At 38.0% G+C, this 17,999-nt stretch overlaps 1 protein-coding gene across 1 annotated transcript in view; it reads left to right on the plus strand.

Annotated features, from left to right (window-relative positions):
- The window catches only part of LOC104528163 (double-stranded RNA-binding protein Staufen homolog 2-like), a gene marked incomplete at both ends in the record, with an annotated part of 33,520 nt that extends 29,950 nt beyond the window's left edge, over positions 1-3,570 (plus strand). Inside the window, one exon of the mRNA XM_010172091.1 lies at positions 3,457-3,570. Within this exon, the coding sequence (XP_010170393.1) occupies positions 3,457-3,570 (114 nt within the window). The remainder of the gene's footprint in view (positions 1-3,456) is intronic.
- Positions 3,571-17,999: the final 14,429 nt, after the last annotated feature.

Below are 17,999 nucleotides of genomic sequence, written 5' to 3' on the forward strand. Positions count from 1 at the left end.
CAGTGTTCTCTGCTTTTTCCAATAAACGAACAGGCTCATTTCGAGTTACTGCCAGGATCTTGTTGTTGTGGCACTGCTTTGTGCTGTGCAGACATACCTTGGAGCAGAATTATGTGTAAATCACTCATAATAGTCTGAGGCTGGAGTCTTGCATTTTACTCAGAATCTTGCACAACCCTTACTACAGGCATCTGTATGCTGACCATTATTTTCTAACCAGATCCTAATGCTGTTCTATAAAGTCTCTGCTCCTATGTTATCCAAATAAAACATTATGAATGTTAATGAGTGAAATTTCATTGCTGTTTAATCCTTAAAATGCACTAAGCTAATTTGTGAGTGTCCCTTAATTACAAAAAATTGAAGGCTGAAAATTAGGTTGTGGACATAGATAGTAATTATATTTTTATTTTTACCTCCATAATATATGGAAAGGGAAAATGACCAGTTGTGGTTAGGCCAGAGGCCTTAATGGTGGGTTATAGTCCCAGCAATGCCATTCACTCCTACCGGTGCCAAGTGAACTTGAACAAGTCATTTAACGTCTGTCTGCGAAGTGTCCTTACCTGCCTAATAGTTATTGCCAAGATGAGCTGTAGTTAAGCACTCTTGACTCTTAAGGCACAGAGGAATTTGCAAAAGTGTTATTGTCATTATGAGTCTCAGTAATGGCCACATAATCACTGTTGGAGCCCCTTGGCCAGACTTCAGTTGCCACTCCTTGATCACAGATGCTGTGCCCTTGTCTTAGATGATAATTATGTTCTCAAACCAGATTTATAGATGTTCAGGTTCTTCCCATGCTTGGTCATAATAGCATGGATGTATAAACTGAAATATTTTCAACATACTGCTGGCTGAAAACCTAGAAGCATCTCCTGCTATTTAGACTATTTGATAACTATTTGACTACTACTGTTTCTTTCTGAGTGCCTGTTTTGGACATACTGCTCAAACAGGTCAATACCTAGCACTCTTGGTTGAGAAAAAAACCCCAAACTTTGGAGTGTAGATCAAATTTGAAGAAGAAAGTAATAAAACAGAGAATTTGAGAATGTAGCAGCTGGACTGACAAATAACAAAAACAGATTACTGGGAAATTGCACATACGCATGCCAAATGTAGAAGAAATCTGAGTGTTTCTGCTGACTGCACAAATCTGTAGATTAGAGAGATTTAATAAAAGGACAAAGTTTTATTCTCTTCCCCATTCAAAGTCCAGTTTTTTGTTTTTCATATCACTCTTCATATAATTAACATATAAAGTGTTTATTTTGGTTCAGCTGAAGAGCTTCAACAGGGCAAGAGGTAATTAGAGGACTGTTGTCTAGGAAATTACAAAGTAACAGCCTTGATGCATTCAGATGAGGCCAGAAGTGCATAATAAAATTCCTTTGGGAAAGTTAAGCCTAGAAAGATCCCAAAATTCTGCATTTATTGCAGTTTCAATGTCAGACTCTAAAGGGGGTATGGATCAAATCTGCTATTGCAGATAACAGTGTCATGTAATACTAATCATAATTTTTCCTCTGGATATCTCCTGTTCTTTCAGCTTGTTAACCTTGCTTTATTCCAGTGGACATTATTCATACTATTCTCGTTAAAAATAAGCCTACAAACATGCTGTGCAGTTCAGAAAGTGCTGTTTTTCTGTTTCTCCATATGGGCTCTAAGACAGGTACTTTCTTAGTCACCAGATTTTGCCCCTTTTGCTCCATCATGTTTGCAGTACAGAATCATCTTGTTGAGCTTTTCTGCCCCATTTCTCCACATCGCATTCCCACAACACATACTCAGCAGAATATCTAGCTCGCAACTAGATACTGCAGTTGTGGAAGCTTGATAAGTCCTTGTCATAACAGTAGTCCCTGACATTTAAAGAACTTCAGTTTATATTTGCAAGCCAAATTTCATACCTTCGTACTTCTTTCAATTAATCAAAGTTAAACCATTGTATATGTGAAGGGGCCTCTTGTGGTTTCTAAGTAAGTAGTATGGCTTTTCTGGCAGAGAGCCACAAGCAATTTAGTAGGCACATATTGAGGGGGTTGAGAGGAAGAGAGACAGGGATAATCCAGAAAGCTTTAAGAAGGGCTGAGTGAAATCAATATTTCTATACACGGTACAAGAATTTCACATTCTGTATCTTACTTTTGGCCACAGCAAAACTGTTTTGATGTGTTGTCAGTAAAGTAATTCTGAAATATAGCACTGACTTGGTTTTCCTCTCGCTCAGCCAGTTTTGCGCTGGTTTTGCTTCAGCTGAAGTATTCCAAATTTGCACCTGTGGTAAAGAAGAGTTAGGGACGGGTTTTAGTATGCATGGTGTACAATTAAGTTGTATACGTCACTAAAACATTTCCACGGGAATAACTCTAATATGGTTCCTAGTTGTCTTCAGAAATAATAAAGTTTAATTTTGTGGCCTAAATGTCAAGATGAGGCTTTATCATGTAACTGTTGCCTGAGAGCTATACAGCTGTAAATAGATACTAACATAAAAGGTCTGTCTCCAGCAGAGCTGATCTCTCTTTCCATTTCTGACAGGGGTCACATAGCCAATGTAAATTACCACCATAAACTAAATTCCACCTCTCCTGTAGAACAAAGTGCTTGATCTGCCTGTCTAGAAGCCAGGAGCTACACAGAGAACTGTAATATTTCAACAATTCAACATGAGTGGCAACCTGTTCTTAATAATGAAACACAGGCAACATTTAATTTCATTTTGTCTCAACTTATTAAAATCCATCATTTCTTTAGGGGATTTAAGAACTATCTGAAGGGAATCTGAAGACAAGGAAAATAATTCAAATAGAAGCGCTGTGTATTTCGTGCAAGATTCAGGTTCAACAGGCACATCTTGACATCTGTAGAGAATGAGTTACTCTTAGGAAAGGACAGCCTAGACATCTCAAGAAGAATGTGAATTCTTCTCCGTTTTATCTGTCATTTTGATTTAATTACAAAATCAAATTCAAATATGCAACATTAGCCATATCAAAAGAGTTAGTGGATTTTAGTAGAAGTGGAATTACAACTGAAAAATTTAAACTACTATTGCAGAGTTTTTGGAGTTATAATGATTTACATGGATGTTTTATAACTCATCTATAAAATGCTGTTAAAAATGACATCAAGCCTGGAAACTATAACTTAACACTAGAGTCTTATAATTTTATAGCTACAACATCTTGAATTCAGTCTCAAAGGTCTCAGAAACTGAAGAACACAGGACTTAAAAAACAATCCAGCAGACATATCAGAAAATTTGGCCCCAGTTCAGTATGTGACTACCTAGAATATTTTACACACTCCTTGTTTTATATTAAAGATGAATTCAATGTAAATGTTTGGAATTCTTCTTACAGACTTGTTGAAAAGGGACAGTATTTTAGCATGACTCCCTTGTACAAACCTGGTGTTTAGCAGATTACGTATGTTATTCTGTTATAGGTACACTACAGTGATAGACAAAATGGCAAAGAGTGTATGACCTGTTTGACACTGTCTCCTGTGCAGATGACTTTCCAAGGTATCGGGAGCTCCATTGAAGCCAGCCATGACCAGGTATAATACCTTCACCCCACACTCTTGTAATTTTATTAATATCTAGTAAGGCCAGAATGCCAGCATTAGTAAATTTTAACACATCTTGCACTTATCATATGGCATGTTCTTGTCACTGGGATTTGCCTATCTTGCCATAGTAAAATCCTGATTAGTTCTAGAGTTACCCAGAAAGGAGACAAAACTGTGTCTAAGTTTTATATATTTTTAAGATGTATTGGGAAAGCCTAAAGAGCTTGCTTTGCTTTTGAAGTCAGATGTAAGGTCTCTGCAAAGGTTTTGTTTAATTTTATGTATGTATCAGGTCTTGTCTGTCCTATTTTTACTAGAAGATTATGGGTACTTGGAAAAGCAGAGATGAAGCCATCATCTCTAGCAATCATCTGTCACAAGAATCTGACATTTGAGAGGGGAAAGGGATTTTTAATCAGACTGTGTAAAACTCCCTTTTTGTTTGGCTGTTCTTAAAACATTTAATTCAAGCTTCTGGCAAAAAGCCAGGAGAGAAAAAAAAAAATCTCAATCACTCATCACCCTGCTGCTTCAGATGGGAACTGAGGGGGACTTCCATTCCAGTCTTCTTGTCCTCCAACACTCATGTATAAAAGCAAGACAAGACTTTGATACTCCAAAATTTTTAAAAGCAAAAAGGAAACAAGTAGAAGAAAACTTTAAACCAAACCTTGCACCTTTCAGATCTTCAGTAGATTGGAAAAAGTGCTGTTTTTATTTATCTTCACAGGCCATCTTTAAATGGTACTGTGTTCACATTTACTGTACATTTTATCAAACTCTATGTTTCTCTAAGGAAAAGGGGAAAGTCACCTTAAGAATTATCAAAGTTACTTTGGGGGAAAGATTCAGACAGTCTTTGCCATATTTTAAGTTGGTGGGGCTTTTTATTGGAAGTTTCTAAGTTAGTTGTTAACATAAACTAAGCCCATTAGTTATTTACATGGTAACATGAGGATACTTCCTCTCCTTGAGTGTTTGGTGTTTTACAGTAATGGAGAGCTGTGGTAAGTCAGACCCTACTTCGACAGACGTAATCTGTTCAATTCTCATTTCATCCAGCAACTTGTTTATGCTGTTCTAAAGTTGCTCTGTTTTTCTTTCAGTAAGTATCGCCTTTTAAAATTCAGTTATAACTCAAATACAATATTTAGACATTTCAATGAATTTAAGGTGGTCCCTGTCAATTTGGTAACAACTACATTCTGGGCTACCAGCCAGCTTGGCCTTTGTCTTAGCATTTATTTAGGCTAGAGTATGATATGTAAACAGAAGAAAGACTTTTTGTAAGCAAAAAGCACGTTTAAGCCATCTGAATAATTATATATTTAAGACATCTAAATGAAAAAGTGTTGTTGAGCCTGCAAAGTCAAGCACCTAGAAACTAGGAAATTCCAGATTATGTGCAGCATTAGGTTGATCCCAAGTGTACCCATTCAGTGCTCCAAACAGGACATTCTTCTGGGAGGAAAAAAAAATTGCATAAAATCACATAGATAAAGATTGTACTATAGCATGTACACAAATGGATATTTGCTTGGGCCATTATGAAGCTAGAATTTCCTAATCTTGCTTCAATTTGAAGTTTAAAAAATGTTCATCGTTGGTTTTAGTTATGTAATTTACCACAGGGTTCTTAAAAGGAAAGAAAAATGTTTTGTCATTGCATGGTGGGGTGGTTGCTGTGTTACTGAACCCACATCACTTGTGCAAAGATTTAATCAAATTAATCATCCAAAAGCCAAGTGCCAAACAGTAGGTCACAAAATAGACCCACTTACTGGTCAGGAGTCACAAGGTTCTGCTCGTCCCCTTCCTAAATATCAAAGGAATTCCACTTTCTGGGGAAGAGAGATGCTACTGACTGCTTGTGTTTGATAAGGGGGATGGCAAGACTGGATTGAAGCATCACCTAAACAAATAGAGAAAATGAATCATTAGCAAACAAACAGAAAGTGCATCAAGTATTTGTCAGGCACTAGAATTAATTAATGACAGAGCTCTTAATGGACCAACTTAAAAAACCACAACTTTTCTTTCTTGTTCCTGTGTGATTGGTATGATTTTGCTTGTTTTTCTACCATTTCCCTCACAGCAGATTTATTGGATACTCTTACTCTTTTTGTAAAAAGAGGGGACAGAAATGCTGTGCCTGTGTTAAGCTGAATTATCTGCATTTTAAAGTTTCAAATGAAATAAGTGCAAGATAGCGATTTGCTATAAAACTGAAACTCTAGAAACTCTTCTTCAATTTATGTAATCTGTTAATTTTAAATTGTCTCTTTTGTATGGTATGATAATTAGGGTGGGCTACTTACCTGGAAGCCTGTGATTTCAGTGGAGGCCTGTTGATTTGTGTCAGCTATGAGGTTTAACTTCAGGATCTATCCACTTCTGTGCTTATGAAGATAACTTTTCTCGTGATCATTCTAAAATATAGATTCTATAAATTTTGTGCTTTTTAATGGAAAACTGAATTAGATTCTGGAATAATTTCTCTGTGGGAAAGTGGTGGAATCTGTTGTGTGAGAATATCTAATAAAACAGCTATATACCACATTTTTCACTGTGTTGTGACAGAAGAACCACAGCTGACCATATACCTTGATCAAAAAAAGTAGTAGAAATTAAAAAAACCAGGTTCCAAGTGGCATCTCCAGCACTCTCATCCACCTTTTAGATTGGACTTGTGTTTCGTAATATAGATATATCTCTCTATTCCAGCAGGTTTGTTACTCAGCAGATGCTAGTGTGGTTACTATCCTTAATAGGTACATTATCTTGCTTTTGCAAGTAAACCAAGACTTGACACAGCAGTTTTTTCAAGTCACTTGCTCCTTTCCTGTATCTGCAGGGAGTTTTCATTCTTTAGATTGGTTTAGCTTGTGATTTTAATGAGTCTAAATTTTTTCCCCACATACTTCATTTGAGCAATTTAAGATTAAAATAAACAGTTCATACTGATACACTAATTAGTGTGTATTTCAAATGGCTGATTGACAAGGCATATCTAATTTGATCATGAAGCAGTATTGTGGAAGCAATTGCTGGTCTTTCATTTTCCTTTCGGCAAACTGTAAAAAAGAAAAACATTCCTGAAGTACCACTGCATTCTAGCCTGCCACATGTTTTGTTGGGTTATGCATTCAGATATGCCAGCCTCTTATTTAGTGGGTTTTAGAATATTTTTTCCTGAATTACTTCTCTTTCTGTTTTCTCTTTCCCAGTATCAGACTATAACTATAAATTTCTTTTTTTTTTTTTTAATGGCCACTAGTCTCTGTTTTTTCACTAGAATTTAGCTACAAGCAGCTTTTAGTTTAAATGGTCACCACTTTCTAGTGGCTTTCTCAAGCAATCCTGACTTTATCCTTAACAGTGATGAATCCTGATTTTTTTTACCTTGCTGTGGGACTGGAGACAACCTATTCTTAGGGTTTGTGGTGAATTTTAGGCATATAGTGTGAAGCTGAGGAATTAATTGTATTTGGGTGATACAAAGAAACAGAAAGGCAGTCCAGGTAGTTGTTTTAATTTTGTCACTAGAAATTGAAGAAATACCTTGAAGAAATTTCAAGGTATGAGGAGTGGGAGACAGAAAAGGGAAAAAATCAAAGATAGAAGGCTATATAAGGAAAAATAGGTGGAATGGAGCAGAAAACTAAGAAAGTGCAGGGAAATGGGCTAGTGAATGTCTAAAGGCCACAGGAGTGGTATAAACAGAGCAAGTTAGATCTAAGTGGAAGGGGCGCCCAAAAACCCCACCAAAATATGTAAAGACATCTTCCCTACTGCTTAGCCTGAAAGTCTTACAGAGTTCTGCCTGCTTAGCTTCTCAGAATATTGAACACTGGATTCCTTGTAACTCATACAAATAAATACCGTTCAGCTTTAGCAAGCTGGGTTGTATGAAGGACTCTTTGAATTCTTGAGCAAAGACATACCAAGAACTTTTAGTTAGAAGATGTAATGCTATTGGAGCGAACTACTGAAGCACATAAAGGTTTCTGTTTCCCCTGAAGACTCGTAGTCAATACAGTAAAGTTGTTAAGAGATATACTTTACTCAATACAAATTACTGGACTCACTGTAACAGTAGCTAGATTAAATTGGACAGCCTGTGTCATGTAAGACAGCCTGTGACATAGTTTCAGTCTAAGAAGTGACACTTCTACTTATGATACGTCTTGAACAAGCCAGTGTCAAACTCGGTTTCCATGTTTGTTGTATATTTTGGAAACTTGCAATGTTACCATCTTTTGTGGCTTTGTAATAATTGCTATTTTCTCTGAATACTTCATCTCTAAATGACTGTAAAACTCTGCTTCAGGGGTATATGCTCCTGTGGCTCTTACAGCTTTGAAGAAGAACCTGAAAAAAACCAAACATCTTAGGTGCATTCTTAAGGCTTGCTGAACAACAGGGAAATTGAAAGTATGATAATTTATTTTTAAATACAAGTATTTTAAAGTCATTCCTGGTGATGAGAAAGAACAGATTGGGCCCATTTTGAGATTTTTTGAATGCTTGCCGTCGAGTATTCTGCCTTTACAACTGAATTTTTAACACCCAGTAACTTGACATTCCTTGAGGGGTGACCAGTTCTCTACTTAGATTTCAAGAGACAGCTCAAAGACCAGTGCATTTTCTTAAATTCTCATTACTTTAATACTTTTTTATTATTTTGGAGGCTTTAACATGTGTGTGGGTTTTGGAGCTGGCAATACTGACCATTTGTTTATTACTGGCTTCTGCTGTTTACTTCACCCAATAGTCCCAATGAGATGTGCTATTAAAGTGATGACAAAGAATATTTTATGCTCATATCTTGAGTCTATGCTTTTGTAATCCCATCCATTATATTTATGTTGTGTATTAGACCATGTTTTTAGAATTCTACACATTACAATGCATAAAATAGAGTATTTCTATTTTCTCAAACAGGTAACAATTGTGTAATGTTTTATAAAATCTACCACTATTATAACTTCTATTTTCAAGTATAAAAATAGCTGGAAAGAAAATCAGGGGCAGAAATTGTAGAAGTGGAAGAGCTACTGATGAGATAGACTTAAGAGAGTCCAGCAGGGAGGGGCTGTACTGAAAGGAAGATGCCACACTCAGCAGTTTCAGAAATTGCTGATGGAAAGCTTGACAGACAGCAGTGACAAACTGAAAGGTGATATACAGCAAACCATCATTGCTGGCCTGCAAACAGGTGTTTCTGGGCAGGTTTAAGGGATTGTGGTGATGCCCAGAGGTGAGCAGCTCCTGGTGTCGCTTGAATACAGCAAAGGTGGAAGTAGTGCTCTGGGGACAGAAGACCACAGAGGTGGGTGACAGTCTCGAGGGAAGGTGCTTGGAGCATTGAAACTTAAGATTTGAGAAGAACTGTACCTTGTAACAGCAAAGACATACTACATATGAAGGTCTGTATCTCTGTGTTATGGTCTGAGAATTGTTTGTAGAGCGTGCTTGGGAGGCAGCATCTAGGGAAGTTGTGCCAGACAGAGTCACTGGCTGAATTACTTGTAAGAAAAACAAAAGCCCAAAAAAACTGATGGTGCCATCAGTGAGTATGCAGAGGATAGGAATTTGTTCAATGCCATAACCAAAAAAGATGAATGGGATTGGGTTTTTTGTTAAGATAGCTTTCCACATCAGAAAAAAAAAGGTTATTTGCTGGACACTATGTTAATTCCTGCTTAAAATTAATTTTGTTCTAAGGCAAAATTAGTATTTTGTAGATGTTCAGATTTACTCCACAGTGGGTATTTGTGTTCTGGACACAGCAAAAAAAAAAAAGTTAGAATTATCTTTAAAAGATATCTGTATTTCTTTTTTTTGGGGGGGGGCTGTTGTTACATACTTCACTTGTCAGCTCATTTCTACATGATTTACTGTAAATGAAGATCTCATTTCTTTGGGGAGGCTTCTTCAATAAAATGAGAAAACCTTAGCTTGTCTCAGTATAAATCTTCTAGCAGTTTTCCCAAAGCTTAGTGATTCCATCACAGCCCCTTCAGCACCAGGACTCCTACCTGGTCTTGTAAAAACATCTCGTGCAACTAGGTCTCCTTCTCCTGCCAGTGTGATCTGGCTGTCTGCTGCCTTCTTGTTGATGACTCTCTAACCTTCAGGGTGGGTCAAGTATGGTCACAGCTGAGTGCCTGGTGCTCCAAAAGGGACAGTTCACATGGTACGGAAATATAAACTGCTTTTGATGTATAGCACCACGCTTCACTCTTCTCTTGTTCTGTCAGGAAAGTTGCATCTCTTAGGCTGACATTGCAGTCAGGAGTAATCCCATCAGGTTTTAGTTAGTCTCACTAGATTGTTGTCTGCAATTTGGTACTTTTTCCTCATCTGCTGTGCTCCCCACAACTGTGTGTGGAAGCACTGGTACGTTCTCTCTGTTCTTCATCTTCTGTTTCACATTATCTCAGTCTGGATGTACGTGACAGAACATTTGCTTTTCCCTGGCAGCTGCTGAAGTTTTCCTTGATGAGCCCGAGATCAAACAGTTGTATTTGTTCAGGATGTGTAATCTTTCATTTTCAAAAAGTGAGTTACTAATTAACTGCTGAATGGGAACAGAATGTAAACCAAAGCCGGGCTATGTCCCTGCCAGACCCTTTCAGTGCTCTCATTTAGGGCCTCCTGAGTAGCTTCCAAATGTGACTACCTCTTGCTGAAGATGCAGAATAGGATCTTTCAGCGGTCTGTGTATGCATGTTTGGTTTACACAGTAGTGTCATAGAATCATAGAATGGTTAAGGTTGGAAGGGACCTTGAAGATCATGTAGTTCCAACCCCCCTGCCATGCAGGGACACCTTCCACTAGACCAGGTTGCTCAAATCATCATCCAGCCTGGCTTTGAACGCTTCCAGGGAGGGGGCATCCACAACTTCCCTGGGCAACTTGTTCCAGTAATTGCCTAAAGTCATTGTCAGCAGGGTATGAAATGCTACTGTCGTAGTCTCCGAGTAAATTACATGCTTGGCATGTAAATGGTGACAAACAAAGACCATGTATGTTTTGGGGACTGTTTGCTCCTCTACTGGAAAAAAAAAATGGTGAAATATCCTGGTGATAACTATCAGTGAGGTTTCACAAAAGTGGTGAGGTTCACAGAATCACAGAATGGCTGAGGTGGGAAGGGACCTCTGGAGGTCATCTAGTTCACCTGGACCACCTAAAGCCAACTGCTCAGGCCTGTGTCCCAGCAGCTTTTGAATATCTTCAAGTTGCAGGGTTCTACCTTGTTTGTTCCTTCCCATTGACTTCATCTCCAGTCCTGGCTGCTTCCTAAACCACTGAGCTGGCAGAAACTAACTCAGGTTTTTAGCCAGCTGAGTGAATTGAACTGACCCACAGGGGCTTAGATGAGTACCAGAGCTGAAACAAGGGAGAGGGAGCCATCCCCTTCCACAGCAGCAAGCTGTTAGATCAGCTTACCGACACTGTAAAATGTCCCTTGAAGAGCATGAGGCAAAAAATAACTGTAGAGAAAACATGATGTTCTTGTAGAAATGTTTGTCTTGTTTAGTACCCTTAAACCTGTTCACTGTGCAGTAGCATGATCTGGCACAAAGAAGAGGTCAGGAATGCACACAGAAGGAGGGAGGAATTGCGAGATCGTAGCAGCCCTGATCTAGAGAATTTTAGCTGTTTTGGAACTGCACCCTTAGTAGTTGCTTGCGGTAAAATACCTTATCAGGCTTTCAGTGCGGTGTAGCATGTGGAAGTGAGAAGAAAGGCATTAACAACATGAAATGAGCCAACCTTCCATGGACTACAGGCCAGCTGTTGGCTATCCTTAGTTTGCAGTCTGTTTCTGGTTTGGTTTGTTTTGCTGTTACTTTAGACTCAGCTGGCCAATGGTGAAATGAAAAATCTTGAATTTTCTTGCTGCTGTGGCTGTTAGGGAAGAGAAGCATCTTAAAAAGGAAAGGTATTGGAGAAGTTTGGAAAAGCTAAAAGTGTCAGTTATTTTTCTGCCTTGTCACACTGAAGCAGGAGATTCAGCCCACTTGCAGTATCAAGAAATCTAACAGCTTTTTCCCTGGCAGGGAAAAACAGAGGGAAGACAACAGAGGTAGGTTCTCCTACTCAACAGTTAAAAATGGATAGGCATACACCTACTAGACAAAAGTTGGTGACAGAGATGGAGCCAAAATGAAGTGGAAGGAGACCCCCCTAGTAGCTTGTCTTGCAGATGGGATTGACAGAGGTCTGGATTTCTCGTCTTGACCCCTGATAGGCAACATTTTCATTGTAATAACTATATTCATTTTAATTTCTAGGACTGGCAAAGCCTTTCAGAATCCTCATGAATTAAAACTAACACTCAGTCAAAACCCAGTTGCCTATTTCGTGGACACCTCCATTTTAGACAAAGAAAGGTATTAGCAAAATCTGCACTCAAATTTGTTGCCCACTATGTACTTACCAGAGTTATTCTGTGGCATTTTCCACACTCTAATCAAAGTAATGCTATGTCTGTTTGTTGATATGTGTTTAATCAGTTGTCATTCAGTGAAGTTGCTTAACACACTAATTATATAATTGCCATTTCAAAATACATTTCCTTAAGCGTCGTACAAGACCAAATAATGATTTGCACATGTTGCATCTGAAGAACTGTGCTTTTTTTCAAAATTGTGTTTGCCACCTCATTTTTCCAGTTCTCTTGAAATAACATCACACAGCTGGCATTATGCATTCACCGAGTGCAAATTAAGTTTCATAGTTTTTTGTTTGCGTAATCATCATGCAACCCCTGGATCTACATAGTGCAAGTAGAAACTAAATTTCACATCCTACACCCCTTCATTTCAAAGAAGCCAGGATCTCATAATAGATGTTACAACAATAGATTTAAAGGGAAATGAAGGAGGTAGGAGGTCGAATTTTATAAGTAATTACAAGGGAATAGCCAAGCTTATCTACTGTGAAATACAGTGGGGTAACAAAACTGACCACTCCTCTCTGTCACCACTTTAGTTTCATCACATTGGTACAATTTTCCTCTGACTACTCAGAGTTTAAACAACTTCTCCTTTTTCTTTTTGAGATAGGTCTACACTATGTAACCAGCCCTGGTGATGAGCTTGTCTCAGCAATTCTGTAAACTTGGACTATCTTCCAGCAGCTCATTCTGCTGGAAGATAGCAAACTTCTGTCATCTGTTGTGTCTACATAACTTACGTGCTCATCTGTATGTAGTTTGACCCGTGTTTCTAGTGCTGAAGCACTTTTCTCAGTCTGTTGTAGGCAAAGTCATGTCTATTCTGGGCAGAGGTAGGATTGCCGGAGGAACAAAGGAATAGTTTTGTCAAGTAATGGGAAGAGTATAAAAGTAGTCATGCACTCATGCTCAGTGCAGATTGTGGCAAGTTCCTGTCCAATTTAAAATTCAGTTCTAAAATTACTCCTTTAGCTATGCTACCTGAAATACTGATCACTTCATTAAAGCTCTGGATGACTGAGCATGAGGAAGTTGTGGAGCTATGTTTAGGAGCACTAAGATTAAACTTGGTTCCTAGACATCCACAGTGCAGCAACATCCCACTTTCTTCCTTGGACAGTTTTTTAAATACCCCATCAAGAAAGAGCTGAAGACTTACCCTAGCTTGATCACTAATGATTTACCTGAGAAAGTGATTTCATGTTCCTTTTTTACACGATTGCCATTGATGTCCTGATGGAAAGTGTCAACCATCTCCAGGGGAAGATGTGTTTATATTCTTTCCTGTAAGTCATTTAACATAGCATCCGAGTCTCTCTCTTGTCTCCCAAACTCATTTCACATACATGTTTTTGTAGTCACACTGGCTTTCTCAGATCATTGAGTCAGAACATCCCACTGTTTGAGACAGGAAGGAGTCACCAACCAACCTTCTCTTCAAAGCATCAGGTGTGCAATATCCTCACTTGATGCAGGAGTTGTGAATCCTCAGAAGCTCCATATGTACTTGTGTCCTCCACTTTGTAGCCCTTATGGACTATCTGTGTTCCAATACTAATGCTTCATTCCAGCAAGATCCTTCACATATGCTAAATTTAAGATTGCTTCCAAGTAATTCACTCTCTCAAGGATCCAGGTCTTGAGATAATAAACACTAAAATGGAGGTATCAAGCAGAACCAAAACAGTGAACTCTCAAGTTAAACTTTAAATCATATACGTATTTCTTCATATTCATTCTTTCTCTTTCCCATCATTAGAGAGACTGTGAGACCTAGTTTTCCACAGATCCTTACGGCTGTAAAAATAATTGATTTTATAGTCCAAAATCTCCTCTCTCATCCTTTATCCCCTCGAAAAAACAGTTCAAATTGATCCAAAATAAAGAAAAAAATACTTATAGCCAAAAAAAATAATGCATTTTGTACTTGGGCATTTGTAGTGAAACTAGGAAAATGACTGAAATTCACAAAACGGGTGGGAAAGATGATGAATTATTTTACCTGCAGGCTCAGTAGTTCAGGCACTCACACAAGATGCAGAAGATATAAATTTTATTCCATGCCTGGCCCCACAGGAGCATGAATCCTCCATAGGATCCTTCCTCATGCTACAGAGCAGCGCAGCTGGGTAGCCACAGGAACACAAAGTGCTAACCACGGAGTAGTCGTCTTTGACTCACTCTTTAAATGCTGTGCTCAGTAGAGCTACGTGAGCAGAAGAGTTTGGGGGAATTCTCATTTTGTAACAGCCCACAAAATGGTGGCTAGGGCGCTCTTCTGAAAGGTGGATATAAGGATTTGGATGTTCCTGGCAGTCAAAGAACCTTAAGCTATGATTACTCACTGTCCACTATCAACCATCAAGTGAATCTTGCCCTTTGTTTTTCACCGCGAATGGTCGAATCTAAGTAAACTATAACAGATCACCTCAAAGTTTCAAAAGTTATTTACAATTGAATACCTGTCCCAAGTATAGGAGCAGATTTAGCCAATACAAACCTGCTTTTTCAAATATATATATCTTTTTCAGGAAGAATCTGCCTACCTTACTATACAGCTAACCCCATCCCTGCCTCTGGTAGGAATCCAGCTGGTGGCGGCATTGTTCAAACCTCCCAGCCATGTGTTCCTCACAGTGGGAAGTTGCCACATGGACTCCAAGCAGAGCCTGCCACGTTAGGCTACAAAAGCAGTTCAGGGTAGTAAGACATGTCCAGCTAGAGTCACTATGTTCCCCAGCAGTACCCAGAAAGTCACCTTCTTCCTCCCTTGTGTAATTCTTCTAAGCGTAACCTGTAGAAAATACAAGAGCTTCCTTTTCTCAGCATTCAGCTCTTCAGCTGTCTATAAAAAAACTTTCCATTTACTTCAGGATTTTTAAAACTTTGTTATATGGCATGGATTCATAGAGGACATCCTGGCATCCGTTTCTGCCTCTGCTGTTGCTGAATCTCTTATATTGGCAGCTTGATAAAGTAAGACAAGTGCCGAAGGCTCAATTCTCTGTCTGCTGATAGCAGTGGGGCTCTGAGCGGTCCCTGTACCCATCATACCTCAGCAATTTACATGAAAAGCACACCTTTTGCTGATACTGGCTGCAAGGGTCATCCTAGTACCATAAATATTTTAGGTGGCTTCTGAGATCATAGAAAGCCTGTTTAGCCATTATTTCAAAACATCGGGTTGTTCAGCAAGCCAGTCCTATTTCAGACTACTCCCTAAATATTTCATACTTTAACATTGTTTTGAATAATTGGGGTAATTTTTTCTAGCACAGCATGCTGTATGAAATTATGAATTGAGGAGATTTCTATGTTGTCGTATTTGATTCAATACCCCATTGTCATTTATGTGAAGTGGTACAATAATACACTGTCAGTCATTTAGCAGACAGCTGGATGTAGATGAAGCTTTGTTCATGTGAGTGGGGCTTCCCAGGGTGCCTCAGTTCATCCGTGCAGATAATACTGCAGGACCTGGGGCTTGATTTTGGAGTGTGCCAGAAAACAGGGTCATTCTTTCAAATTAAATAAAAAATAAACAGGAATCAGTTGGTAGCACTTCTTTTGTCATCCTGTGTCTGTCCATGCTAGTGAGGAAAATAATAGCAAAGAAAAAAATTGGAAAAGAATGTTTTCTGTAATTTTCTAAGCTGCAAAATAGTTAAGCAGGAAGATATGGTTTTGAGAAGGAGTTAAGAAAATGAAAATGAGGCATCAAATGTTGCCTTGACCCAAAAATGCTCAAAGTTCCATTTGCCCTTACAGAACAATATTAGCACAGAAGTCTGACGTGCTGGCAAATACACAAGTTAGACATGTCAAACTACTTTGAGAAAATTTGCAAAAATTTGAAAGGTTTTTGGCTCTCATTTCAATAAACTGAATCTTGTGGAGTTTTTTGGAACTCTTCTGATACGTAACACTTAAAACCCTTTTGATCAAATACCCTTTCTCAGGCAATTACACGTTCTTAATTTAGAGGCCAGTTCAAATCATTGCTTGTTACCTTCATTTAGCAAAGGATCAACTGCTGATCCTTTTAAAAAAGGCAAACAGGGAGAGTTTACACAATAAAAGTTCTTTTTTTATTCTCAAATTAATTATTTTGAAATATCTCACAGCTTACATCAGTTTCTTACTTGCATTCATGTTGCAAGATGGTGACTATTGTATATTGCTAGTGATGCATTAAATTAGTTGTTTACATTATAAAATCTAAACATATTAGAATCTTTTGTGTTTGTCTTCAAAGATTCCTATTCTAATAAAGCTTTCTGAAACAAGTAAGGTTGTCTTTTTTGTTTAGTTAATGCATCAGTGGAGAACCTAAAGATCTGTAGCCTCTAGCCATCCCTGTCTGTGTTTAGTAGAGTGTAAGGAAATTGTGTTTGGGACAATGTATATTTTTGTTTAAAAGGGAAAGTTATACTTTTAGCTTAATCATTTTGCATTTAGAAAAAGAACACCTGAGCCAATGTAGATGGAAAGAGTCTAAATTAATCCTCTTTTCTCAAAGACTCTGTTTTGACTTTTAATCGGAGTGAAAGCAGTATGTATAGTGTACTGAAAAATAAACATTTTGGCTGCATCCTTCCTATTTCTGATGGTTATGTGTCTCTCTTGAGGTCAAAGTGTTTCAGAGGGTTAAGTGACACAAGAACAACATTCAGTAAAGAACAGTACTTGGGATTTTGAAGAAACTGTGTGATTTAGACTCTCAGTTTTGCTCTTTAACAAATGTTTTAACAGAGACATAATGAAATATGAAAATAAAAGCAAAAGCTGACAGCTTTAATATGGCTGGAGCCGCGCTGGGAAAGAAACTTTCACTGTTGAGGGAGTACATGAATACATTTTTATCAACAAAGGAGCTTCTTGAAGAGTCAGCTGAGCCGTGTGGCGATGAGTCTCACACTTTCCCTCAACACACTCATAAGTGCAGTATAGCTTAGTGCTTGAGCTAGAGAAATGACTGCTTTAATACACTCTTTAGGTCATACTGCATCTGCCTTATGAATCTGTGTTTTGATGTGTTTAGATATACATCTTCCTATCTTAACAGTGTTGGCAAGTCATGAGAAGACAGCAGGATTTTATTTACCTGTCAAAAACAAAACAAAAAAACAAACAAACCCTTGCATTAAGCCGATGACCAAGTAAAATTTTCACAGTTATACTTTATATCAATGAATATCACTTGAAGGAAGAGTAGCAAGCTAAGTGTTAACTTCAGCAGATTATCTTCTGTGTACAAGATACGACTTCTAGGATAACAAGCCAAGAGCACTTCATATCTAAATAGCCTTTAGAACATACAGTAATATAACAAGCACTGAGTTATAGTAAGACTTGGGAAATGTGACAAAATAAGCAGTGGAATGAAGAGAACAGTACTGAAACCAGTTGGAAAAACAGGAAGTATAGAATTTTATGAAATTATAAAACATCTTAAGGAACATCTTGGTTTTGATCATGACTAAACAGCAAGAAAAGTGATAAGGGGTAAACTGTCTATTTTCAATAAACCTTCAACTTTAGACAAAGAAGCTTGAGTGATTAAAAGGCACTGAGGACTGTTTTGATTAAATTAAAAAAAAGTATAGCATTTTTAAATAAAGTGTACAATTAAAAAAAAAAAGGAATATATTCTCATTTACTTGAAAGAAAGCATGAGAAGGTATGAAACAGTTTGATATAACAGCCTGCCAGAAGTTATTTCAAAGGTTATCACTTGCTGAGATATTTAGGCAAGATGTGTTCCATCAGCAGCCTAGGGACAGTGCCATGTGTAACAGAATAGTAGCACTCATTGAAACAGTTTTATTAGAGTTAAAAGTTAATGATGAAGCTTCAAAAATAATATGGACTGTGATCCAAAGTCTAAAGTACAAATCAAAGCCTCAAGAGAAATATTAAAGTCTACAGTTCAAATACACCCTCTAA

This window comes from Antrostomus carolinensis, unplaced genomic scaffold (assembly GCF_000700745.2).
Source record: "Antrostomus carolinensis isolate BGI_N321 unplaced genomic scaffold, ASM70074v2 scaffold4557, whole genome shotgun sequence".
In the NCBI taxonomy this organism is placed as follows: Eukaryota; Metazoa; Chordata; class Aves; order Caprimulgiformes; family Caprimulgidae; genus Antrostomus; species Antrostomus carolinensis.